Source organism: Alexandromys fortis, unplaced genomic scaffold (genome assembly GCF_014885135.2).
Source record: "Alexandromys fortis isolate MF-2015 unplaced genomic scaffold, M_Fortis_MF-2015_v1.1 scaffold_282, whole genome shotgun sequence".
In the NCBI taxonomy this organism is placed as follows: Eukaryota; Metazoa; Chordata; class Mammalia; order Rodentia; family Cricetidae; genus Alexandromys; species Alexandromys fortis.
The window spans coordinates 1,229,127-1,254,938 of NW_026068199.1; the positions used below are offsets into that span (position 1 = coordinate 1,229,127).

The 25,812-nt window shown below is 41.6% G+C and overlaps 2 protein-coding genes across 2 annotated transcripts in view; one reads left to right on the forward strand and one right to left on the reverse strand.

Moving 5' to 3' along the window:
- The window catches only part of LOC126493045 (zinc finger protein 93-like), a 26,730-nt gene extending 9,952 nt beyond the window's left edge, over positions 1-16,778 (reverse strand). The window contains 5 exon segments of the mRNA XM_050129795.1: positions 4,112-4,233; positions 4,651-4,749; positions 14,867-15,030; positions 15,198-15,282; positions 16,576-16,778. The gene's annotated coding sequence lies outside the window, so the exon portion shown is untranslated.
- LOC126493093 (actin-like protein 9) lies at positions 5,129-25,521 on the forward strand. The gene is made up of 4 exons (XM_050129882.1): positions 5,129-5,353; positions 16,636-17,092; positions 22,632-22,705; positions 24,205-25,521. The coding sequence occupies exons 1-4, from the start codon at positions 5,129-5,131 to the stop codon at positions 25,519-25,521; spliced, it is 2,073 nt and encodes a 690-aa protein (XP_049985839.1).
- The last annotated feature ends 291 nt before the right edge of the window (positions 25,522-25,812 follow it).

The window sequence follows — 25,812 nt, forward strand, 5'->3', positions numbered from 1 at the left end:
TTACGTATACAATATTCTGTCTGTGTGTATGTCTGCAGGCCAGAAGAGGGCACCAGACTTCATTACAGATGGTTGTGAGCCACCATGTGGTTGCCGGGAATTGAACTCAGGACCTTTGGAAGAGCAGGCAATGCTCTTAACCACTGAGCCATCTCTCCAGCCCAATTGGGTACACTCTTATCTGTCTATCACTACTGAGGATTTAGCTCTGCTCCTAAAGTTGCCTGCTGGAGACTTCTGGTTAAATTCTATAAGAAATGTACCACCTGAAGCAGCGTGGATTGCAAGGTTATTAAATAATGCTGCTGCTAAAGCAGTAACTCAGAATTAATCCCTTACTTCCTTATCAATCACTTATCCTTCCTTTATCTTCATCTCCTGCTGGAATTATACAACAAGGTATTGTAGAAATTTATTCATGTCATAATTGTAAGCAATAATCTATAACTCAATTTATATGAAATTATAAACTTAATAATGATGGAAAGGACAAATGTTAAAGCATTTACTAGTAAAGAGCCCAGAGAAATCATTATGCCACTCAATAAAATGCAGGTTGATTGTTCCACACTGGTAATAATTGGCAAATTGCATTAGTATTTTACTTGGGCTCAATAGAAAATCACTATCCAAAAGATCCTTTCAATACTTTTTTTTTGAGATATCCTATGGGTATTGTCTAAAATTACATAAAAAAAATCCTATAGAGATTACTTTTGACGCTTTTACAGATAGCTCTTCAAAAGAACAAGGAAAACATTTTATATAAAATTCTAAATGCCCCAAACAATATTCTAACCATCCCACTTGCACAGCTCAACAGTCTGGACTTGTTACATTCCATCAAATCTTATTAGATGTTTCCCACCCACTAAATATTCTAACCGACTCCATTGTTTATTTAAATTTGAATGACAGTTTCTTGGTGGACTAAGAAAGAATCGGCGTCATCCAGTTATGTTGGGTAGATTTAAAACTTCAGTCTGCACATCCTCACCCCAAATGGGTACCCTGAAGGCAGACTGAGGCTGACGTGAACTGATCTCATACATACATTAGCACATGGAGCGTAGAGAAGCACCGAGAATAGAAATCTCTCTGCTGCAGAGGGATGGTGGACGCGGAAAGGGTATAATGAAACGTTTGGGATGAGGTCTTTAAGGACGGAGCAGGAAACAGGAAGTCAGAACAGATGGGACGTGAGTAGCCTGGAGACAAAATGGGAAACACTGGTGTAGCGCACTACTTCAGCTGAGTTTCTGTGCCTTAAAACTCAAAGGAAAAGGATACCTGTGGCAGCATTCCCTGCTCTCCTTTCCCATCTCCTGTGCATCCCACAGATCTTACCCTTCTAACCTCACTCCCCCGACTTACTGCTTTACTCCAGACCCCCAAACGAGCAGGCACCCTCTGCTAACCCACAGGCCAGGCCTGCCAGAAATTCAGGTAGACTGCCAGTAGACCCTTTCTTCCCCCTCCTCCCCAGATCCAGTGCCCCGTCTCTTCCCCAGCTCCACAACAGAACACCTGCTACAGCCTTCCTTCCCCCTCTGCCCACTCTTCCTATGGATCCCACTGAGCCTCCCTGCCTAAACTCCCCTTCAGACTTGCTGCTTTATTCTAGCCGCAACTCCAGCAGACACTGAGCACTAACCCACCAGCCATTCCTGCCAAGAAAGCAGGTGGGCTGCCTGTAGATCTCCCTCTTTCCTTCCGTTCCCCTAGATCTAACCTGAGACTCTCATCCCCAGAGCTCCAGCAGACCCTTTGTGGTGACCATGCTTCACCGACTCCCTCTGTTCTCAGCAGATGAAATGAGACTATCCTTGTTAAACACTGTTCTACTCTCTCTTGTGAAAGCCCTCAGGTCCATAACCTAACCACATTGCTAAGTGTCATCTCCCAAGACCAGAAACACATTTTACCTGGAACCTTATAACCACAACTACCAGGTCTAAAGAAAATTCCCTACCAGGCAACATACAATCATCACGCTCTCCAAAACTTGACAGAGGAAATAGAAACCAAGGAACAAAACACCTACCCAACAAAGACAATTCTAGAAATCAACACGTAGGCCGATAATCAACCCAATCCCAGATGAGGAGACGGCAACCTAAAAACACAACAACGGCCAGGGCAAGATGTCTGTGCCAGAGCCCAGCTATCCTAGCTACTACAGAAGGCCCTGAATATTCCAGCATGGCTGAAACACAGGAAAAGACCTTAAAAACAACTGTATGAAGATGCTAGAGGTCCTTCAAGAGGAAATTAATAAATCTCTTAAAAACATTCAGGAAAGCATAGTGGATGGAAATGAGTAAAACTGTTTAAGACCTGAAAATGGAAACGGAATCAATAATCAAAGCACAAACTTAGGGAATTCTGGAGATGGTAAAATTAGTAATTCAAAAAGGAACTTTAGAGGCAAGCTTCGAGAACGGAATACAAGAGACAGAAAAGAGAATCTCAGGAACTCAAGATCTGAAAGAAGAAATGGATACTGCTAGGGACTGCCCACATTCCACAACCAGATTCCTAGCTTGAATGATTCAGTGCCAGCTCCACACCACTACTAAAGGCCAACGTGACATGTTTCCACTGTCGCCGTGGTCATATATGTGAATGCTCTATTATCCCCCACCCCCATAAAGTCTGCACTATCATGGCTTGGTCTCTCCCTCATCCCTACTCAGAGGCAGCCTTTCATGCCCCCCCCCCCCCCAAGTAAATCTCTTGTGTGAGGTTGGCTGCATGATGTGATCTTTACAGCATTCATTGGTTCTTCAATTGCCTCAAAACTCTAACATTGGTGTTGTGTGATTCCGATAGGATAACCCGGTGCAGATGTTACCCTTCAGGGATCTGAGCTTTACTGGGACCCTATTTCTTATCAGACCCACCTTCTGGCCCACCAATCGCTTTGCCCTCCATCCATCACGGGCAATTGGTACGTGATTCCTCTCAGTTAACGTAAATGCTTCCCCGAATCTCTGGTACTCTTGTAGGTAGAGGTACCTACCCAACTCTAGACCCTTTCCCTTGTCTTAGGCTTTATTTTTAGGCTAGGTTTTCACCCAGGTGCCAAGTCTCACTGGGCTGTTAGCCCTGACCCCTATTGAGTGTGCTGATGATCCACTAAATGCCTTGTGTATTCTTCATTTAGTCCTCCCTGACACCCTAGACTTTAGTCTTAGGACCTTCTTCTCTTCCTCACCCATTGGAATGACATCATCCATATCTTCTGCCCCCTTCCTGGGGTGCCTCTTAGAAAACTTCCAACCTATCCTTTTTGGCTCCCAACCTGAAGGGCGCCAAATTTATTAGCTTTTGCAAGCCAATATGGCCTCAATATCCCTTAGATAACTAATCCAATGTGGTGGACGAATGACACCCTAGATCCCAATGTTCTTGCCTAAAGTAATTAGACTAGGCATAGAGGCAATGTATTCAACCTTGGCATCGATTACAGTATCTTTTCTTTAAAAAACTTAGAAGGGAGGAGCTCTTGGGAGTACCAGGTCAGTAGGGAAACCAGGAATATTAACCACACGGGGTTGTCTCCTTAAGGAAGGAAATGGACATTTGTTTTCCACTCAGAAGGCTGGCCATATGTTGTTAATGACCTGGTGACCTCTGTTATCCATAGAGCCAGATCTCACCCACTGATTCCAGAATGTTCACTCCAGACTTTCCTTCCCTAGATCTTTCTCTTTAGCTTTGCTTCTCAGCCAATAGAAGCCATCCTCACAGGAGATGTCTGTCACATGGACTTTATAAACTGTGCTATTGAGCTCTACACTGTCCTTATGATCTGGATGACCAACAACACACCAGACTCCTCTCTAGTCACTTAAACCAAGATATGTAGCCTATCCTTGAAAAAATGACAGGTACTTTGAGTTGAGTTTTGATGTGATTATGCCTCATTCTGCAACACAGAATGTATTACATTTTATAATTGTAGAAATATTTTTTTCTAAACTGTATTATATTTAAATAGGTTTAGAATAAAACACCTGATGTTAGACTCCCTAAAGGTTTGAGCCAGCACCAACTAACATGGGCTGAACCGAGTTTTCTTTCTTGTCTCTTGTGGTTCATTACCTACCGCACTCAAACTCTGAGCCTTCTCTCCAGTGTTCAGGCAGTTCTTAATTCACTCAAGTTGACAACCGACATATACGGGTACAACTCTGAGATCCTTCAGTCTCTGGCTGCTATCAATCTCCCCTGTGGAAATCAATTTTTTGTGTCTTTTAAATTGTTTTTTTAATACAGTTTTTTTTTTCATTTTCCATAGCTATCCTCATTCCCACTCCCTCCCCTCCTCCTGCCTTCCCAACCTCCTCTCCCCATCCACTGCTCAGAGTGGGTAAGGCTTTGGAAAAATCAATTTTATAGTTCCATGTGAAACTGGAACTGGCTGACTAGTCTAGACTCCTAGCTTATGTAACTATGTTATATTTTATGTTATTCCTGTGTCACAAAGTAGGCCTTAATTCTGCATGTCTGGATAATGTTTTAGTTTACACAATTATGGTGCTTTATAATTAATGAACAATTCCTTGATTTCTTATTAAAGAACTTTAGAGCAAATATGGAACAGCCAATGACACTTATCACTAACTAATTCCCAACTGATCATACCTGGTCATGGGGCAGATGCACTGTATGTTTCTTTCCCATAATTTCAAAGGAACTGCTCTACTGTTTTCCATAATATGCTCAAATTTTGCAAGTGAACAACTGCAAACAATAGTCAAGGGAGTGGTCAAAGATCAATATAAATAAAAGAACAACTAAATCCCTAGAAATAAAAAGCAGATATTAATGAATTCCTTGAGGAATTTGAAGGATATTCAATGAGCTAAGCAAGAAGAACATCAAGTAAGTGAGGTCAGAAAATTAACAGAATAAAAGGAAAGTTAAGCAATACAAAGACGACAGACTGTAGCTCCGAAAGCTGCAGCATGAGAAAATAGGTGAGAAATCTTCAACTTTGGGGAAGGAAAAAGACATCACTCACTATCTCCACTAATCCTACCTAGAAAAACCAGAGGACACATGGAGAATTCAGTATCTTTAAACTAACAAAGGGGGAAGAATCTGATGAGCAGCAATAGAAATGGGATGTGTCCTCTCTCAACAGAAGCTGGTTCTAGGGGATAGTGGAAGTCACAGCAGCAACATGGAATTCAACAGCAGTGGAGAGATGAAGGTAAAATGTAGCAAGATTAAAGCTGCAGTGAGGAGCAGCGCAGGCAGCCCACGCTCCTCAGGGAGGAATATGGATGATCTTCAGGACCTTAGAAGCTCAAGGGCAAACCGCAGCACTGAAGTTAGTGTGACAGTGAGAATGTCACTTTGTGTTTGTTTTCAGGGGATTTCACTTATGAACAGCATGGAAGAATTTGTTGTGTATGACTTAGGATATATGAACATGCAGCTCTTAATTCTGAGTCCTGTTTGGCATCATGAACTATTTAGAGTAGGAACATATCCTTTCCACATCATACATGACTCATCAGTGAGGAGGTTTTGAGATCTGGGCCTTCATTACACCACCGAATTAAAAAAAAAAAACTGCTGCTTGAAATAATTCACCATCCTTCCATAGCAGACTTCTCTGTAGATCAGAAGCTGGGGGACAGCATTTTACTGAATTATAAATTCTTCCATGATTAGAGAGGATCCTCTCAAAAGTTACTGCTGTGTTCCTAACTATAACATCAATATGATATACCTTCTTTTGCTACATCACAATGGGCGCAGGATATTCTCCAGCTCTGGGCTCCATGGGCACAAACAACTACTCACCTATAAGGATCATCCCAACTCTTCTAACGCTGACATGAGGTGTCAGCTACGGCATTACATATGCAGGATCCATACTTATTCTCACACTAGCAGTGAGAGAATAAGTTCTTTGTTGTATCGTTATCTGAATCCATATGCAATGCCTCCAGATTGTCTACTGTTTCTTTTTTTTTTTATTATTACTTCAGTACTATTTTTTATTAAGCATTTTTGAATACAATCTTTTCTCATTTTACATAGCTAACCCCACACACTAATAATGGGACACTTCAACACCCCATTCTTACCACTGGACAGGTGAACCAGGCAGAAACTTAACACAGAGAGAAAAAGAGAACTAACAGATGTCATGACTCAAATGGAATTAACAGACATCTATAGAACATTCCATTCAAACAAAAAAGAATATACCTTCTTCTCAGCACCTCATGAGTTCTTCTCTAAAATTGACAACATAGTTGGTTAACAAAGCAAACCTCAACAGATACAAAAAAACTGGAATAACCTCCTGTATCTTATCGGATAACCATGACTTAAAGTTAGAATTTAACAACCACACTAATTGCAGAAAGCCTATAAACTCATGGAAATTGAACTGTGCTCAAGTGAATCATTCCCCAGTCAAGAAAGAAATAAACAAAGAAATTAAAGACTTCCTAGAAATCAACGAAAAAGAAGTCACAACATAACCAAACCTATGGGACACAATGAAAGCAGAGTTAAGAGGAAAGGTCATAGCACTAAGTGCCTACATAAAGAAAGTGGAGAAATTTCACAAAAGCAACTTAACAGCACATCTGAAAGACATAGAACAATAAGAAGCACACTCATCCAGGAGGAGTAGATGACAGGAAATAATCAGAGGGTTGAAATCATTAAAATAGAAACAAAGAAAACAATTCAAAGAATTAATGAAACAGAGAGCTAGTTCTCTGAGATTTACAAGACAGATAAACCCTTATCCATACCAATCAAAAGGCAGAGAGAGAACATCCAAATAAACAAAATCAGAAGTGAAAATAGGAACATCATAACAGACACCAAGGAAAATTAAGAGAATCATTTGGTCATACTACCAAAACCTGTACTTCACAAAATTGAAAAATGTAAAAGAAATGGGTAATTTTCTGGATAGGTATGACATACCAAAATTAAATGAAGACCAGGTGATAAATTTAAATAGACCTATAACCTGCAAGGAAATAGAAGCAGTCATCAAAAGTCTCCCAACCAAAATAAACCCAGGGCCGGATGGTTTCGGTACAGAATTCTAACAGAACTTTAAAGAAGAGCTGATAGCTATACTCTTCAAAGTATCCCACATAAGAGAAACAGAAGAAGCATTACCAAACTCTTTTTATGATGCTACAGATACCTTGACACTGAAAACACAGAAACACTAAACCAAGAAAGAGAATTACAGACCCATCTCCCTCATGAACATAGATGTGAAAATACTCAATAAAATACTGGCAAACTAGATCCAACACATTAAAAAAAAATCATTCAACATGATAAAATCGGCTTCATTTCAGAGATGCAGGGATGATTCAACATGAAAGTTTTTCACTGTAATCCACCATATAAATAAACTAAAAAAACCCCATATAATTATCTTATTAGATGCTGAAAAAGCATTCAACAAAACCCAACAACCCTTCATGATAAAGGTCTTGGAGAGATCAGGGATACAGGGAACATATCTAAACATAATGAATGCAATATACAGTAAGCCAACAGCCAATATCAAGTTAAATGAAGAGAAACTCCAAGTGATTTCACTAAAATTAGGAACAAGACAAGGCTGTCCACTCTCTCCATATCTATTCAACATAATTTTTAAGTTCTAGCTAGAACAATAAGACAAGAAAAGGAGATCAAAAGGATACAAATTAGAAGGGAAGAAATTCAACTTTTACTATTTGCAGATGATATGATATACATGTGACCCCAAAAACTCAACCAGGGAAATCCTACAGCTGATAAATACCTTCAGTAATGTGGTATGATACAATATCAACTCAAAAAAATCAGTAGCTCTCCTATATACAAAAGATAAAGAAGCTGAGAAAGAAATCAGAGAAACATCACCCTTCACAATAGCCACAAATAACTAACCAAAGAGGTGAAAGACCTGTTTGACAAGAACTTTAAGTCTTCTAAGAAAGAAACTGATGAAGAGAAAATGGAATGATCTCCCCTGCTCTTGGATAAGTAGGATCAACATAATAAAAAATGGCAATCCTACCAAAAGCAATCTACAGTTTCAACCCCATAAAATTCCAATACAATTCTTCTCAGACCTCAAAAAAAAAAAATATGCAACTTCATAAGGAAAAACAAAGTCCAGGATAGCCAAAACAATCCTGTACAATAAAGAAACTTCTGGAAGCATCACCATCTTTGACATCAAGCTCTATTATAGAGCTACAACAATGAAAACAGACTGGTAATGGCATAAAAACAGAGAGGATGGCAAACGGAATCGGATCAAAGACCTGGATATTAATCCACATACCTATGAACACCTGATTTTTTACAAAGAAGCTAAAATTACACCATGGAAAAAAGAAAGCATCTTTAAAAAATGATGCTGGTATAACTGGGTGTCAATATGTAAAAGAATGAAAATAGATCCATATTTATCACCATGCACAAAACTCAAGTCCAAATGGATTAAGACCTCAGTATCAATCCAACCACACTAAGCCTGATAGAAGAAAAAGTAGGAAGTAGCCTTCAATGCATGGGCACAGGAGACCACTTTTTAAATATTAAGACCAGTAGCACAGACACTGAAAGCAACAATGAATATAATGGGACCCCCTGAAACTGAGAAGCTTCTGTAAAACAAAGGACACAGTCAATAAAACAAAAAGGCAGCCTACTGAATGGGAAAAGATCTTCACCAATCCCACATCAGACAAAGGACTGATCTCCAAAATATATAAAAAACTCAAGAAATTAGACATCAAAATACCAAGCAATTCAATTAAAAATGGCATACAGATGTTATAGAGAATTCTCAACAGAAGAATCTCAAATGGCCAAAAGTTACTTAAGGAAATGTTCAACATCCTTAGTCATCAGGGGAATACAAATCAAAACAACTATGAGATACTACCTTAAACCTGTCAGAATGCCTAAGATCAAAAAAATCAATGATAGTTTATGGTGGAAGGTTGCAGAGTAAGGGGAACATTCATCCATTGCTGGAGGAAATGCACAGTTGTAGAACCATTCTGGAAGTCAGTATGGCAGTTTCTCAGAAAATTGGGAATCAATCTACCTCAGGACCCAGTAATACCACTCTTGGGCATATACCTAAAGGATGCTCAATCATACTCCAAGGACATTTGTTCAACTATGTTCATAGCAGCATTATTTGTAATAGCCAGAACCTGGAAACAACCTAGATGCTCCTCAACTTAAGAACAGATAAAGAAAATGTGGTACATTTATACAGTGGAGTAACTACTCAGTGGTAAAAAAAAATGATATCATGAAATTTGCATGCAAATAGATGGAACTAGAAAAAAACTATCCCAAGTGAGATAACCCAGACCCAGATAGATGAGCATGGTATGTACTCTTTCATAAGTGGGTACTAGCTGTAAAGCAAAGGATGAAGAGCTTACAGTCAGTGACCACAGAGAAGCTGAGTAACAAAGATAACCCTAAGAGTAACATATACAGATCCCCCTGGAAAGGGAAAATAGACAAGATTTCCAGAGAAAATTGGGAGCATGGGGATGGGGAGAGTAGGGAGCACAGAAGGGGAGGAGAAGGGGAGGGGTGAGGAGAACCTGAGGGAATGAGATAGTCAAGATGTGGTAATGACAGAGATGGAGAGCAAGGAAAGAGATGTCTTGTTTGAGAGAGCCATTATGGGTCTAACAAGAAACCTGGCAGTAGAGAAATTCCCAGGAATCCAGAAGGATGACCTCAGCTAAGACCCTAAGCAATAGGGGAGAGGGTGTTCAAATTGGCCTTGCCCTATAGTCAGATTCATGACTATCTTAAATATTACTATAGAACCTTCGTCCAGCAACTGATGGAAGCAGAGGCAGAGACCTGCATTGGAACACTGGACTGAGCTCCCAAAGTCCAGTGGAAGAGTGGGAGGAGTGAGAATATGAGCAAGGAGGTCAAGACCATGACGGGTACACCCACTGAAACAGCTCACCTGAGCTAATGGGAGCTCACCAACTCCAGCTGGACAGGGAAGAACCCAGCATAGGACCAAACTAGGCTCCCAGAATGTGGGTGACAGTAGTATGTCTGGGGCAGACTGCGAGGCCACTGGCTGTGAGACCAGGATTTATCCCTATTGCTTATATTGGCTTTTGGGGATACAATCTCTTTGGAGAGATAACTTGCTCAGTTTAGATACTGTAGAGAAGGCCTCAAAGCAATGTGTCTTCCCCTCGCTAAGGAGTGGATGGGAAGGAAGATTGGAGAGAATGGGAGGAGGGGGAGGAGAGGGAGGAAATGGGAACTAGGGTTGGCATGTAAAATAGAAAAGAGATATCTTTTTTTTAAAATAAAATAAAACTAGAAAAAAATAAAATGTAAGTCAACAGAATTTAAGAGAAGACATCACTACCTATTTGTAGGCAAAACTTTTTTTTATCATCTATTTAACCAACCAATTAGAAAAGCTTTATACTATCTGTTATTGCTTCTGTTTATTTAGTGACAATTTTAATAGTATTTTTAATTAATTTTATTTCATGTATATGGGTATTTTGCTTGCATGAGTAGCTGTGAGTTATATTCCTGGCATTCATGAAGCTCAGAAGAGGGTGCTAGGATCCTTTTAACTGTAGTTACAGTCAATCGTGAGCCGCCACGTAGGGGCTGGAAATTGAACCTGGATTCTCGGGAAAAGTAACCAGTGATCTTAACCACTGATCCATCTCTGTAGCCCTGACCAGTTTTTTTTTTTTTTTTAAAGGATGAAAACAAAGGAAAAGAACTAACCAAGCAGAAGAGATTTCTGAAATAAAAACATGAATTTGCCAAAAGGAACCGAGAATGACAGAAAAAGATGGGAAAACCCTGCATGTACATGGAATAGGAGATATTGTAAAAATATCAGTGTTTAAAGATTTATACAATTAACTCAGAATTCACGACGATCAATTTTCTCATGATTGACTTCACAGGTATAGTAAAGAGAATCCTATAAATCCACATGGAAGCACAAAGAGTCTGAGCTATCAGAGCAACTCCAGGCACACAGAACAGGGCTTCAGTCATCCCAGCCGTGACTTCACATGACAGAGCAGAACCACAACTCCAGGCACACAGAACAGGGCTTCAGTCATCTCAGCTGTGACTTCACATGACAGAGCAGAACCACAGGAACATGAACACCAATACAGTGACAGAAGAGAAGACACCTAAGTAGTAAGAGGAGCAGATATAGCACCAGGCGAAGCTACTGAATTTCACCACAATTCCAAAAATGTATGTTACAGGATGGGTAGCCTCGTCAAATGATGGTGTTGGGAAAAGTAAAGTATCTATTCATGAAATAAAGAAACTGGGTCCAATTCGATGAACTGTGAAACCTGCAGAGTAACACATGGGAAATAGTCCACATATAAACATAGGGACCTAGTTTCTGAACGACAGAACACCAAGAATAAGAAGCAGCAAACAGGATTATGTGCAATTAAAAACTTGCATGGAAATAGTAATAACTGAAAGTATGAAGAAACAGCTTATACATTAGATTTTTTTTTAAAAAAATCCATAATGTAAGTAAGTAATGTTCTAATAAATACATAAGCAAAAAGAAAGAAAAATTAGTAGGAAAAAGAAAACACTGCTCAAAAGCAGCTGAAACAGTTAAAATGTAAATGGCACATGACTAAAGTCATGAAGAAAATGTTCATCTAATGTACACTGAGATCTTTCTGCCCAGTCAGGGTCTACACTCAAAGTCCTAAACAATAGCAAACACCGGAGCCAATGCAAGAGGAAGAACAGATATAGTATCATTGGGAATCCAACTCACTGCAGCCATCAGGCAAGACAGTGTGCAGCTTCTTGAACAACCAAGCAAGCAAAAGGAGAAAACCCAAAACAGATACTCCTCAAGTTTATAAAGGAATGACATATGCTGAAGAATATCAACAACGTAGAAAGGAACTCAGAAAGAAAAAGACACATAACAGACAGAGAATAGTTAACAAAATGATGATGAGTTTATTTTTTCCTTCAGTGACTTCTTGAAATGTATGTGGAAATTATTCACAAAACCAAACATGAAAATAGGATACAGCTTCAGAAAACCCAAAACGTGAAATCAATATATATGTATATATGCTCATATACATACACACACATATATATTCTATGAAAATATTTGTTTTTACTTCAAATATAAGGATACAAAATGCTAAGAGTGAAGGAAGTTTTTTTTTTTTAATAAAATATGCTGTGACGAGGGTTGGTCATAATTATGGTAGGTAAGAGGAAAAGCCAAATCTATCAACATACAAAAGAAAGAGAAGAAACAAATGATCAAGTGGTCCATTTGCCAGAAAGCGCAGTGATCAACATGAATGCATTTCACAAAAGCTTTCAAATACACGAAGCAATCACTGAAGAACAGTAGGAAGCAACTAGACAGTGATGCAGGCAAGCTTCAGTCAGTGATGCTGGAAATCACGGCAGAACATTTGTGAGAAAGACCATGAGCAGCATAGAAAACCAGTAACGCCTAGCAGGACTCCAGAGAATCATGCACACAAGAGCAGAAGACACTCAGTCTTCTCTAACTTCAATCAGCTTGCTCCAGGGTGGATATGTCTTAGAACAAATCTTCAAACCTAGTAAAGATCAAGGTTTGAAAAGTGTCTCCTTTGGGTGGTGGTGGTGCACATTTTAATCTCAGCACTTGGGAGGCAGAGGCACACCAGTTTCTGAGATAAAGGCCAGCATGGTCCAGAGTGAGTTCCAGGAGACCCAGGACTATACAGAAAAGTCCTATCTTGAAAAAACAAACAAAACACCAAAAACCAAAATAAAGTGTCTCCTGCAAGAATCTAGAAGGCTGACATCAACAGTAGCTAGAAAATAGAAGAATCCATGGAAGACATGGGAACACTGACTCACTGCTGACACGTTCTCATTCAAGCATGTGAGGAAATACAAAAGGATGCTTGTGTTCTGTAAAGATTCTACGTCATTTGTACCAAGTTGTACAGTCATTTTTTTTAATAGAGAAAATCTCCCTGAAATTTATAAAAATTTTGAGAAACCACAAAGAGTTAAAAAAAATTATGAGAGCATCAACCCCAGAAGTGATTTCAAAATATATGAAAATTGTAGCAATGCATGAGGACATGAAGACAGACGACAGAGGATACCAATGGGAAGACAAAAAGACAGACGGAGTTTACTACTCTGTTACTAAGAGTTTTAAGATATTAAGAGAGATATTAACCAAATTTTATCAAAATACTACTGGTATTACCTTAGAAGTGGAGAAATTAACCTTAAAAGATACAGAACCTACCCAAAGAAAAACATATAGGCATCCTCCTGAATATTAACCTTCATCAGGCGATGAAAGGAGACAGAGACAGAGACCCACATTGGAGCACCGGACTGAAATCTCAAGGTCCAAATCAGGAGCACAAAGAGAGAGAGCATGAGCAAGGAACTCAGGACCACGAGGGGTGCACCCACACACTGAGACAATGGGGATGTCCTATCGGGAACTCACCAAGGCCAGTTGGCCAGGGTCTGAGAAAGCATGGGATAAAACCGGACTCGCTGAACATAGCGGACAATGAGGACTACTGAGACCCCCAAGAACAATGGCAATGGGTTTTTGATCCTACTGCACCTATTGGTTTTGTGGGAGCCTAGGCAGTTTGGATGCTCACCTTACTAGACCTGGATGGAGGTGGGTGGTCCTTGGACTTCCCACAGGGCAGGGAACCCTGATTGCTCTTTGGGCTGACGAGGGAGGGGGACTCGATTGGGGGAGGGGGAGGGAAAGGGGAGGCGGCGGTGGGGAAGAGACAGAAATCTTTAATTAATTCATAAATAAATAAATAAATAAATAAATAAATTAAAAAAAGATACAGAACCTGAAGGAATTGTTCTACCAAAAACTATATCAAAATTAAAATAAGGATAACTATTTAATATTGGTGTGAAGATACAACCAGCGAGATGAATGAGAGACAGCATCACAGTCAGATAAAATTATATTTGCCTCTGAGTATTAATTTCTTTTTTTGAGGGGGGGGGTTCAAGCAGGGTTTCTCTGTATAGTTCTAGCTGTCCTGGAACTCGGTCTGTAGACCAGGCTGGCCTCCATCTCACTGAGATCTGTCTGCCTCTGCCTGCCAAGTGCTGGGATTAAAGGTGTGCACCACCACCACTCGGCTCAGTATTAATTCTTACATAGAGAGTCTTCTAATAAATATAATAGGACAATCCTGAGATTATTCTCAGCAGACTTTTTAAAGAATCAGTTCTAACGAACCAGAACGTGGCAAAACCATTTTTATATCTCGTTTCTACTGTCACTTGAGCCCCTCCCTGTTGTGGGAATCTAATAGTCACTGTACCTAGGGTAAACATTAGGATGAATAGTTGTTTTCTAGATGTACTTAGACCCTGAAGAAACCACTGTGGAAAATACTGACTATTTTCTGTGATTTAGAGAGTTGTTTTTCTGAAGCAGCTTTACAGCTTTTGCATGGCTTTGGTCACAAGACTGTCTGGGCACACCCGGATATCTTGAATTATTGTGAACTGTAAACCAGTACTGTAAACCAGTACACAATAAGGACTAAAGTGGCAGGAGTGTGATATTTTCCTTTAGAAAACTTATAGATTAGATCAGGGCTATGGTATGAGAAACTTTTTTTTCTCAAAAACAAAACAAAACAAAACAAATTTTGTGTAATAATAAAGAAGGGCCTAAAATTCATCTTGGAGTGACCTTTCTTCGACCGACCTGAATAACACAAAACACCCGGCACCTCCCTACCCTTTCCTCAATCCTCTATCATACCTGGATCCTTTGCTACCGCCTCCTCTCTCTTCTCCAGCCAGGGGTTTGTTCTGCTGCACAGGTGAGCAGGTCCAGCTGAGCAATGTGAGACCTACACAGGACAAAGAGATTCTTCTGAAAGCACCTGGAACTTTTCATGGAACAAACATGGAAGTTGCTAACACCTGACGAAAGGATAAACATGAAGGAGAGAGAAAATATCAACACAAATGTCTCTTTCTCTAAGGATTTCACTTTACTCTCCAAGATGTGAGACTCATTCACACACAGCTCACAGACATGCAGAGCAGTTTTCCAAGAGCAAGGGAGACTGCAGGAAGATTATTCTCACCCTCAGGATCCACACTGCTGCAGTTCCCCAACAGGAGATCTCTGCAAAAAGCCCAGTGAGCAGGGTCTAGGCATTCCCACTCCTCCTGCAAAAGTCCACAGTCACAGCACTGAATGTCAACAAACCCTGAAGTAAAAAAACAACAGACTGTCCACGAGTGTATGGGAAAAGTGCTTTTCTTCAACCAAGGAGACAAATTTTCTGATTTAGGTGAGTGATCCTATTATTCAAACAGTGCTTTCTAATTTTGTTTTCATCTATAATGAGTTTTCTAGCTATAAAAAGTGTGGCCTGATATCCTCACAGCATACATACTACACCTGCCTGGACCTAAGAGGTTACATTAAAAACCTACATATGAAGATATATTTCTGAATGCTGCATTCACGTCATAGAACACATAAATCTCAGATGAAAAATTAATGGGGATTAAAAGTTTGCTTAGTAAAAGTTAACGTTCTCAACCAAAGCTGTGGTACTTGACACCAGAGATTAGCACTCAAACAGTTTACAGCCAGCTCAAGTCTTTATCCCAGCTAGCTTTATCACACCTAGGCCAGGCTTCAAGTATCCCGAACACAGAGTTTTTAAGGTCAGAGGCCTCCTCAGTCCAGGCGTCTTGCTTGGCATTCGCAGGGGAAGTTTTGCAGTGTCAGCAGTTTGAAGCAAGCATTTTTTTTTTTTTTTTAAAAACAGGGGCTAAGATAGGATGTTAGAAACCCCGAGAAGGGTTTCTGCACACACAGGCAGCTAGGATGTGTGTGCAGCTGGAGGAGGTTCTCTACAAACAAACAGTTTTTAAAAAGGTTAAGAAAGTTTAGGTAGAATAGGATTTGCTTCCTAGAATAGAGCTGGGTAGTTTTCCGTAGATTCGCCATCAAGGAAATCAGTTTCTAATTAACCCCGGGAACGGTCTCAGCAAGAATACAAGATGGAGGAACCTCTGCACGGTCTTGTCCTGTCACAGTGTATTTTCTGATTCAGTTAAACCTGCACGAGTTCCTCATGTGACTAATATCTACTAAGCTCTCTGGTTACCTCATCCCAGTGGCAAAGGCCATTCTCTTGAATAGGAACGTGGAAGAACAGGGGAATTAAGAAAGCATGGATGAATTTAAATTCCAGGGGCTTTGTAACTGCTACAGTGATAGCAAAGAACCGTGTTTGCAGACAGCATAGAATACAAACGCTTTACCAGGTTATTTTGTGAAAATATTCTGGCAAGCATAAGTCCCATTTCATAGGATCTCGAACTTACTGACAACGGAACAATATTCACAAGGGAATTTAAAAAAAAAAATGTGTCTTTCTGAGCAGCCTCAGCGATCACACCCCTGGCTCCTTCCCTCCAGGGTCCCAGCCCCGCAGCTCCTCTGACCTGGGAGGTTCCAGGGCCGCTGGACTGCGGTTCCCGCCACTGCGCGGCTGACTTTCCCAGGCCACCGAACGAGTCACCTTCGGTTACCTGGAGTTTTCACGTCCCTCTAGAGAAGCCACTGTCCTCCGCCCCGGATTCTGGGCTAAGCGGCTCCCCGAGTTCCCACAGCGAATGGTGCGTTTTTCTGTCACTCTATCCTGGAACCTAAGAGCGCAACCCCGGCTCCGCCCACTACAACCCGGATCTGCTCACCCTGGCTCTTCTAAACCCGCCCACGCCAGGCGCTTTCCCTTTTTCCAGGCACACTCAACTTTTTTCCTAGTCCTCTTCGGGGCTCTTGGGGGCCGCCCCGCCGAGACCTGTCCCACCCACTCCGCCTCAGGCCGCCTTCCACACAGCTCAGGCGGTCTGGCTGCCCTGGACCCGCTCTGCACAGCCTCCCCACGTGCTTGCTGCCGGCCACGAACAGAACTGGATCTAGGAGGAAGCTGCACTGCGGCATCTGACCCCACACTGGGTAACTTCTCGTCTTGGAATATCAGCCTTCTGGTCTTAAAAAACAAACAAACAAACAAACAAACAAACAAACAAACAAAAAACCGCACGGCGAAAGACAACAAGCATCGTAAATTCTAATTGCTTTTTGTTCCATTCCCAAAATATAATATTAAAACTGAAGGGACCACGCCCACAAAAAGGGGGCTGCTTCCTCCCTGACCCCAGATTAGAACCACACCCAAACATTTATCTTCTTCACATCTTCGCAGAGAGATCCTTTATTAAGCAGGGAATGGGTGAGGGGGGCGCGAATTAAAGTGACTGAGTTCTGACTCAGGCAGTAAAACAGCAGGAAATGACCTTGAAGGTGTGATTTTTTTTTTTTTAAGAGAAAAAAGGTGGAGGTCTGTGTTAGAAAGGACTGGGATGCAGTGGTACGTTTTGATTGGGCAAATTAATTAGATTAGGTAAAGGGAGATTTCGGTTGCTGGAATTAAAAACTTGATAGCTAGACAAGGTAGTCAACCAAGGACAGAAGACACAACAGGCATGAAGTAGAGAGTAAAATCTGCAGTCTCTCGGGGTTAAATGACTCCAGTAGGAAAATAATTATATTTCTTTCCTTCACACTGATGCATTACTGGAGACTAATGCATATGTTTGTGGAACAGCACTTAATGGAAAGAGAGGCCATGAATTTGAAAGAGAGCAAGAAGGGGTATATGGGAAGGTTTGGAGGAAGGAAAGGAAAGGGGAAATGATTTAGATATAGTATAATCATAAAAAGTAAAAGGAATAGTTTTTTTTTAAAAGAAATGAAGAGCTGGGCGGTGGTGGCGCACACCTTTGATCCCAGCACTAAGGAGGCAGAGGCAGGTGGATTTCTATGAGTTCAAGGCCCAGTCTGCTCTACAGAGTGAGTTCCTGGATAGCTAGAACTGATACACAGAAAAACCCTGTTTCCAAAGCCAAAAAACAAACAAACACACAACAACAGCAAAACTCAACCAAGCAACCAATACACAAACAACAACAACAACAACAAAATGAAGATACTGCTGCCCCAAATAGTTTGTCAGAACAGTTTAAATTACAAAGAAATTAGCCCACTGTCTCATTAAAAATCTAGGTATATTTTAATTAGATCAAGTCCTAATTATGAAAAAGGATCTCTGCAAACAAACTTATCCTAAAATCTTAAGTTTGCATAACAAAAAGCCGTTTAGATATTTATCATTAATAAAGGTATATCTTAAGAATTGAGTCACCTTTAAATGTAAAATACCAGGTTTTCACTTTTTTTAAAGTATTTTTATTTTATATGTTCTGAGTGTTTTTGCTGGGTCTAGGAGAATGCACCACATGCTCACAGGGCCACGGAGAGCAGAGCACTGAATTCCCTGTAACTGGAGTTACAGACAGCTGTGAGTCACCCTGTGGGTGCTGAGACCAAATCTGTGTAGTAGGATATCTCTCGAGTAACTGCATCTAGAGTAAACATCAGAATGAAGTAGCTGTTTTTAGAATGTAGTACTTGTTTTATGGAAATACTTAGACCTTGAAGAGATAGATCATTGTGGAAAGTAGTGACTGTTTTCTGTTGTTTATAGAACTGTTTTAATTTTTGTTTTGAACAGCACATTTCTATTATTATTATTATTATTATTATTATTATTATTATTATTATTATATTACTTTAAAAAATATCAATCCAAATTCCCACTCCCTCCCCTTTTCCCACTTCCCCTAACCCCCTCCAATCCTAAGAGAGGACAAGTCACCCTGCCCTGTGGAAAGTTCAAGGCCCTCCCTACTACATCTAGGCTGAGCCAGGCATACATCCAAAGAGAATAGGATTCCCAAAAGCCAGTACATGCAGTAGAGACAAATCCCAGCGCCACTGTCAGTGGCCCCTCAGCCTACCCCAACTGTCAACCACATTCAGAGGGATTAGTTTGATCCCACGCTTGTTTACTCCCAGACAAGTTGGAGTTGGTGAGCTCCCATTAGCTCAGGCAGATTGTCTCAGTGGAAGACCTCATGGTCTTGACTTTCCTGCTCATACTCTCCCTCCTTCCATTCCTCAACTGGACCTTGGGAGCTCAGTCCAGTGCTCCCTTGTGGGTATATGCCTCTGTTTCCATCTGCTGTTGGATGAAGGTTCTATGGTGACAGTCTGACTACAGGACATTTCCTTTAAAAAAAAAAATTAAACACCCACACAGTGAGACAATGGGGATGATCTATCGGGAACTCACCAAGGCCAGCTGGCCTGGGTCTGAAAAAGCCTGGGATAAAACTGGTCTCGCTGAACATAGCGGACAGTGAGGACTACTGAGACCTCAAGAACAATGGCAATGGGTTTTTGATCCTACTGCACCTATTGGTTTTGTGGGAGCCTAGTCTGTTTGGATGCTCACCTTACTAGACCTGGATGGAGGTGGGTGGTCCTTGGACTTCCCACAGGGCAGGGAACCCTGACTGCTCTTTGGGCTGACAAGGGAGGGGGACTTGATTGGGGGAAGGGGAGGGAAAGTGGGGGCGGTGGTGGGGAAGAGACAGAAATCTTTAATAAATAACTAAATAAAACTGTAAAGAACTTGTTTTTCATTTTACACAGCAATCACAGTTCCCCGTCCCTCCACTCTTCCCATTCCCATTCTCAGCACCTTCCCCTACTCAAACTCCCATCCACTCGATAAAAATTATATATTCGTAATGAAGCTATCACAATATAACGGAAGTTTAATGTATGTTTAAAAATTTTAATATGAATATTTTATTTATTATTATTGATGTGTACTTATGTGTGTGACCACAGTAGGCAGGTAAAGATGAGAGGAGAACTTGGGGCTGGTTCTTTCATTCCACTGGCGATGAAACTCAGGTTCCCAAGCTTACAAAGCAAGCACTTTTTCCCGTTGAGTCATTTCACCAGCCTGAAAATACGTTTTTATTTTTATATGCAGAATTCCTCTTCAATATTCAGTACTGAAAGAAAAAGAATTGATTACATTTGCATGGCAATTTGGAAATACTTTCACAAATTTGCTTCACAGTCCTCTAAAATAGTCCAGGCAGGTGTTATTATTCCCATCCAGAAATTAAGGCCACGTATTGAGGGCAGTAAAGGAAATGATGTGTGCTCACTGGTAAAACCACACTGGCTTAGCTCTGCATCCTGCCAATCAGTATCTTTTCTACTGTACAGAACTACCTCTGCCCTTGCACATTCTAGACAGCAGTCCTATCAGGTGAGTGGCTGTGGGACAACAAAATTTTGATAAAATGAAACAAAAGAATTGATACAAGTACATAATGAATTTTATGAAATTATTAATAAGAATAAAATCATGACTATTGCAGGAACATGGACTGAACTGGAGATTATAGTGTCCAGGAAATAAACCTGGTTCAAAAACAATGTTGCCTACTTTTTTCACATATGCAGAATTTGTGTGTGTGTGTGTGTGTGTGTGTGTGTGTGTGTGTAAGAGAAAAAGGTCTAGGAAGAGGAGTGAGAGACATTTAGAGTTATGGAAGTAGAGCATGGCTAATAGAACACTTGAAACATGGAAATGGAAAGGAGAGAGGGGCAGGAATGGAACCAGCAGCTGCCTTGGGAAAGGGGAGTTCACTGTCATAGCAAGATGAGTGAGAACAAAGTACAACATGTGTGAAATGACTACTGTGAATGTGAGCTAATGAAACTCAATACTGTATGAACATTTCCAAGGTATGAATTAAACAACATATAGCAAAAGTTAATAAATTAATCAATACACATGCTCCATAAACACTATTCTTAGGCAAAGGAAGACACTGAGACATAAAAATGAAGGCATTAAAACTAAAAAAAGAAAATTAATCTCTCTTAGTGTTAGAAATGGATCTGAACATCTCAAGAAAATGGCCAGGCCAAAATTTTACTTTTGTGGAAGGGAGCATAATGGTGTCAAGCTCAACATGCAAACACACCCAGCAGGGGTCGCTCGAGGACTTCTTCCATAAAGGAAAGAGGTTAGTGCTTAAATGGTCACAGCTCACCTCACATACTTAATGATAGTGGCTGGGTTAAAGCAATGCAGTTACAACCAGAACATAGTTTTGAGCACTGACATGAAACCTTTATTGAACATTTCACCTCAAGAACAATTGACCATGGACAAATTTCAATTTTTACCAAGGAGCTTCTTTGCCCCCCCCTTTTTTTTTTGAAATAGAATTCTGTCTTATTTATCTTTTTGACAGAAACAAACAGTACATTTTGATTACATTTTCACACTTTTTTGTACATTTAAGAATGTTCAGTGAGTTCCAGGAGTGGTGGGGCATGTCTTTAATCTCAGTATTCTAGAGAGAGAGAGAGAGGCAGGTGGATCTCTTTGAAACAATACCAGCCAAACTAATATAGAAAAATCTCGGTCCATTTAAGGCTAGTTAATTAGACTTGTTTCAGAAAAAAATAATGTCTGGGAGCGGGAGAGATGGCTCAGTGGTTAATGTACTGGCTGTTCTTCCAAAGAATGCAGGTTTTTTTTATCCAGTATCCCCATGATGGTTCATAACCACCTTAACTCCAGCCCAGGGGATCTGTTGCCCTCTTCTGGCTTCTGTGAGCACTGCACGCAGATGGCCCACAGACATACATGCAGACAAAACAACCATACACATACAATAAAAATAAATAAATCTCTTTTAAGAAGCCCCGTGTACCAGTCCGTGGTAATGCTGCCACTCCCCGCAGCACATCTACAAAGAAAAAAGCAAATATATTTTAATTATCTGGTTTTAACAGATAATTCCTGAGATCAGTCCAATGAAGCATTGGTTTTAGAGTGAGTAGCCTGAGATAGATGCTGTCTACTACATTGGTTTTAGGTGTTACTAATGGTTTGCTCTAAAGTGCTGTGGGTCAACCCTAGAGCTTCACCATACTAGCCAAGTGCTTTAAGACCCAGCTGTCTCACTAGTCCTGCTAACAATTATTGAACTCTCTGTTCCCAAATGCCACAAGTATTTACTGGGGAAGCACCAGCTTGTGCATCCCAAGAGGCTCACTGTAACCAGGAGAAAGCAAAGTACACAAAGAGAAGGCAGACGACCCTCCTCTCTCTGAGAAAATACAGAGTGGAAATGGGGACCATTTCCAGGAGGAAGGTATTGAGATGAGATTTGAAGAGGCAAATTCCTGTTCTGCTAGAAGGGGATGGGGGTCTAGAGTTTAGAAGTTGGGACAGATATTTGGTGTTCAAGAACACTTTTTGCACTTCTTAATAACTTGGGTTCAAATCCAAGCACCTACATAGTGGTTCCCACCATCCTATAACTACAGTTCCATGGATCTAATGTCCCCTTCCAGTCTCTAGGGGCATACATGGCACAAACATACAGACAGACAAAACACCCATATATGTATTGTTTTTTAAAGGGAATCATGAGAATGATTGAGGCAAGTAGTAACAGAAAGGACAAGGAATTTGAGACAGTTACTTATCCTGTCCCCCCCCCTTTTTTTTTTTTTACAATGCTGGCTCTTTATTCCTTTCAAAAATCAGAAAGCCAGGATCAAAGAGATGGCTTCATGGTTAAGAAGCTCAAGGAGATCTGGAATAAGGACCCAACAGTCCATGTAGGCACAGCAGCCTAACTGTAATTAAACCTGGGAATTTAGAGAAAGAAAATCCTAGAGCAAATAGAATTGCAAGACTACCTGCCTCAGTAAGTTCTGTTTTGATTTAAAGACCCTGTGCTGTTTTGAATGGAGAATGTGGAGTCCTCGTAGGCTAATACTATAGGGTGAAAAAGGTCAAGGAAAAAGCACCCTGACTCTGACTTGACCCCAGGACCAGCGCTTGAAATCCTACCAATCCCTGGGCTTGTCCTCAAATCAGGCTACAAAAATTCACCAATCTCAAGTCACCCTAGAAAGATCTGTTTCCCAAGAACCCCTATTTGTAGCTCTGTGCCCTGTTCAGTTTGCTGCTGCTTCTTACCCCAGGGGCAGCCACACTGCTGGATTCTTTCTTCCTAATAAATCTCTTGAGTGTGGTGTGACATTTTTTCTGGAGTGGAACAAGCTGCAACACTTACCAGGGAAACTTCCCACTAGCAGAGCAGAGCTGTATCATTTCATCTGGCCTGAGCAGAGCAGTAATAACTTTGCTGGGGAAATTCTATAGTTGTTACACTTGCTTTGGGGAAACCTTTCCCTGGAGCAGAACTGTAAGCTGCTATGTTTACAGTAACTTTGGGGTATTTTTTTTTTTTTTTGGCTACTGACTGCCAGGATACCTTTCCATCTGAGCTGCAATACTTACACATATAATTGAATGTTTGGGTCCCAGTATTAGGAACTGTCTTGGAAGTAATAAGAGGTGTGGCCTTGTTTGGCATGTGTCACTGAGGGTGGGCTTTGAAGTTTCAAAAGCCCACACAGTTCCCCTGTTAGCTCTCTCTGCCTTGTGCCAATGGATCAGATGTAAGCTCTTACCTACAGCTCTAACAATAGCACCATGCTTGCCTGCCTGCAGCCGTGTTCCCTAACATCATGGTCATGGACTCTAACCCTGTGGAACCTTGAGTCCCCAAATTGAATGCTTTTCCTTATATTTAACTTTGTCAGGGTATATTCTCAGAGTAATAAAAAGTAACCAAGACAGAGCCTATGCCAAAAATTGAATAATAAAAATGAACAACATTGGGCTCCCATCCACACAGGGAGATAAGTACACGTGGATCACCTGCCCCCCAAACACACCCATATACAGGTGAACCTGCACACACTTATGAACGCACACTATGCCCACATATGCATATGAAATAAAACATCTGAAACTCAAGTTGGTTTGTCACCTTCAGATTCTTATTATCAGTGGGCACATGGCTGTTTATGATGGGTGATAGATACTAATTTTGGGGGAGATGATGCAGAATCAAAGACTTGGACAGAGGCCAGCCAGACTTACCTCTCCGTATTTGGCTTTGTAGCCTTAGTCAACTCTGAACCTGGAGGCAGGGTTGTACCCCTTCTGACCACACCCTGTCCTTGCATTGTGAAGCCAAGGCAGGTTGAGTGATCTCATAGATATCAAGGGGGCACCTCTCTCTCTCTCATTCTGCTCATGCTAGTCCTGGCTGGGCCTCTTTTTCCTGCACCCCGGAGTAAAGTTGTCAACTTTGTCAATCATCCTCATCGAATCTACTTGCAAGACGGATGTAAATGGTCCCAAGCGCATGGAATCCCACAAGCCGCTTGACCTGAACCCTCGCTCAACCCCAGTACACAAGAATCTGCTACAAGAGCCCTCCTGTGTGGTTGGTAACAAGCTGCCAACAAAGATGAGCTCTGTGGTCATTGACATGGGTTCTGGCACGTGTAAGATGGGCTTCGCAGGACAGACTCGGCCCAGCTACATCGTGGCCAGTGTCGTGGGCTACCAGCCCAAGAAACAAACCACAATGGGGCAGCCCAAGGTGGACACTTATATTGGTGAGGCAGCCCAGGCTTGCCAGGAGTTAACCCTGATGCAGCCTGTTCGTAATGGTATTGTGGTGAACTGGGAAGCAGCTGAGATCATCTGGCGCCACATCCTGGAGAACGACCTCCAAGTTGCCACCCAGGACCATCCTCTGCTGTTCACGGACCCGCCCTTCAACCCTGCAAGCAACCGCGAGAAACTGGTGGAAGTAGCCTTCGAGTCTCTGCACTCCCCTGCCATATATGTGGCCTCCCAATCCGTGTTGTCAGTCTATGCCAATGGGTGCGTTAATGGGCTGGTGGTAGACACAGGCCACGGGGTCAGCTACACAGTGCCAGTCTTCCAAGGCTACAACCTACCCAGTGGCATCCAGCGCCTTGACCTGGCTGGCCACTACTTGACTACCTTCCTGGCAGAGAAAATCTTGAGATCTAGCTTGCCACTGAAGAAGGAAGACGTGGACACCATGGAGAGTATCAAGCATCAATACTGCTATGTGGCCTCAGATTTCCAGAAGGAGCAAGGGCGCCCTGATGACAAATTCCGGCGGTGCCTGAAGCTGCCAGATGGACAGATGATCACAGTGGGGAAGGAGCTCTTCCAGTGTCCTGAACTACTGTTCCATCCCCCGGAGACCTCGGGACCTTCATCTTTGGGCCTCCCCAGGATGGTGGAACAGAGCCTTTGCACGGTGCCACGGGAGCTGCAGGCCGAAATGGAACAAAATGTGCTGCTGTGTGGAGGCTCCTCTCTCTTCTCTGGCTTCGAAAGTCGCTTCAAGGCTGAGCTGCTGCAGTGTCTTAGTCCAGACGCCTACGTGGTTGTGGCTGCCCAACCCAATAGGAACCTCTCAGTGTGGACTGGGGGATCCATTCTAGCCTCACTGTGTGCCTTCCAGTCCCGCTGGATCCAGCGTGAGCAGTACGAGGAACAAGGTCCCGATATAGTGCACCGCAAGTGCTCTTGATTCATCGCAGGGTGGAGAGTGATGTGGGAATAAAACTTCCAAAGTGAGCACTTTCCTTTCATGTTGCATTCTCTCCCATCCCACTCACTGAAAGCCACCTAGGAGCCTCAGGTATGAACCCCCTTGCAGAACAATGGCCGCTGGAACTTGACCCTCACACATTCCTGGGTGAAATCAGAACTAAAGCACCTCCTCTAATCTACACCTTTGAGGCATCCCGATTCTCACCCATTCCTCCACAAGGATCCCTAACATAATACCATTTCCTAATCTCATCAACCCACCCTCCCG

Bases quoted from the DNA above. Each gene is read 5' to 3' on its own strand.
- LOC126493093 (XM_050129882.1), top strand. From the start codon at position 5,129: ATGGGATGTGTCCTCTCTCAACAGAAGCTGGTTCTAGGGGATAGTGGA. The intron at 5,354-16,635 runs GTGAGAATGTCA...TGACTTTCCCAG, and splicing joins GCACTGAAGTTAGTGTGACA to GCCACCGAACGAGTCACCTT. The intron at 17,093-22,631 runs GTAACTTCTCGT...TTCAAAAATCAG, and splicing joins GGCATCTGACCCCACACTGG to AAAGCCAGGATCAAAGAGAT.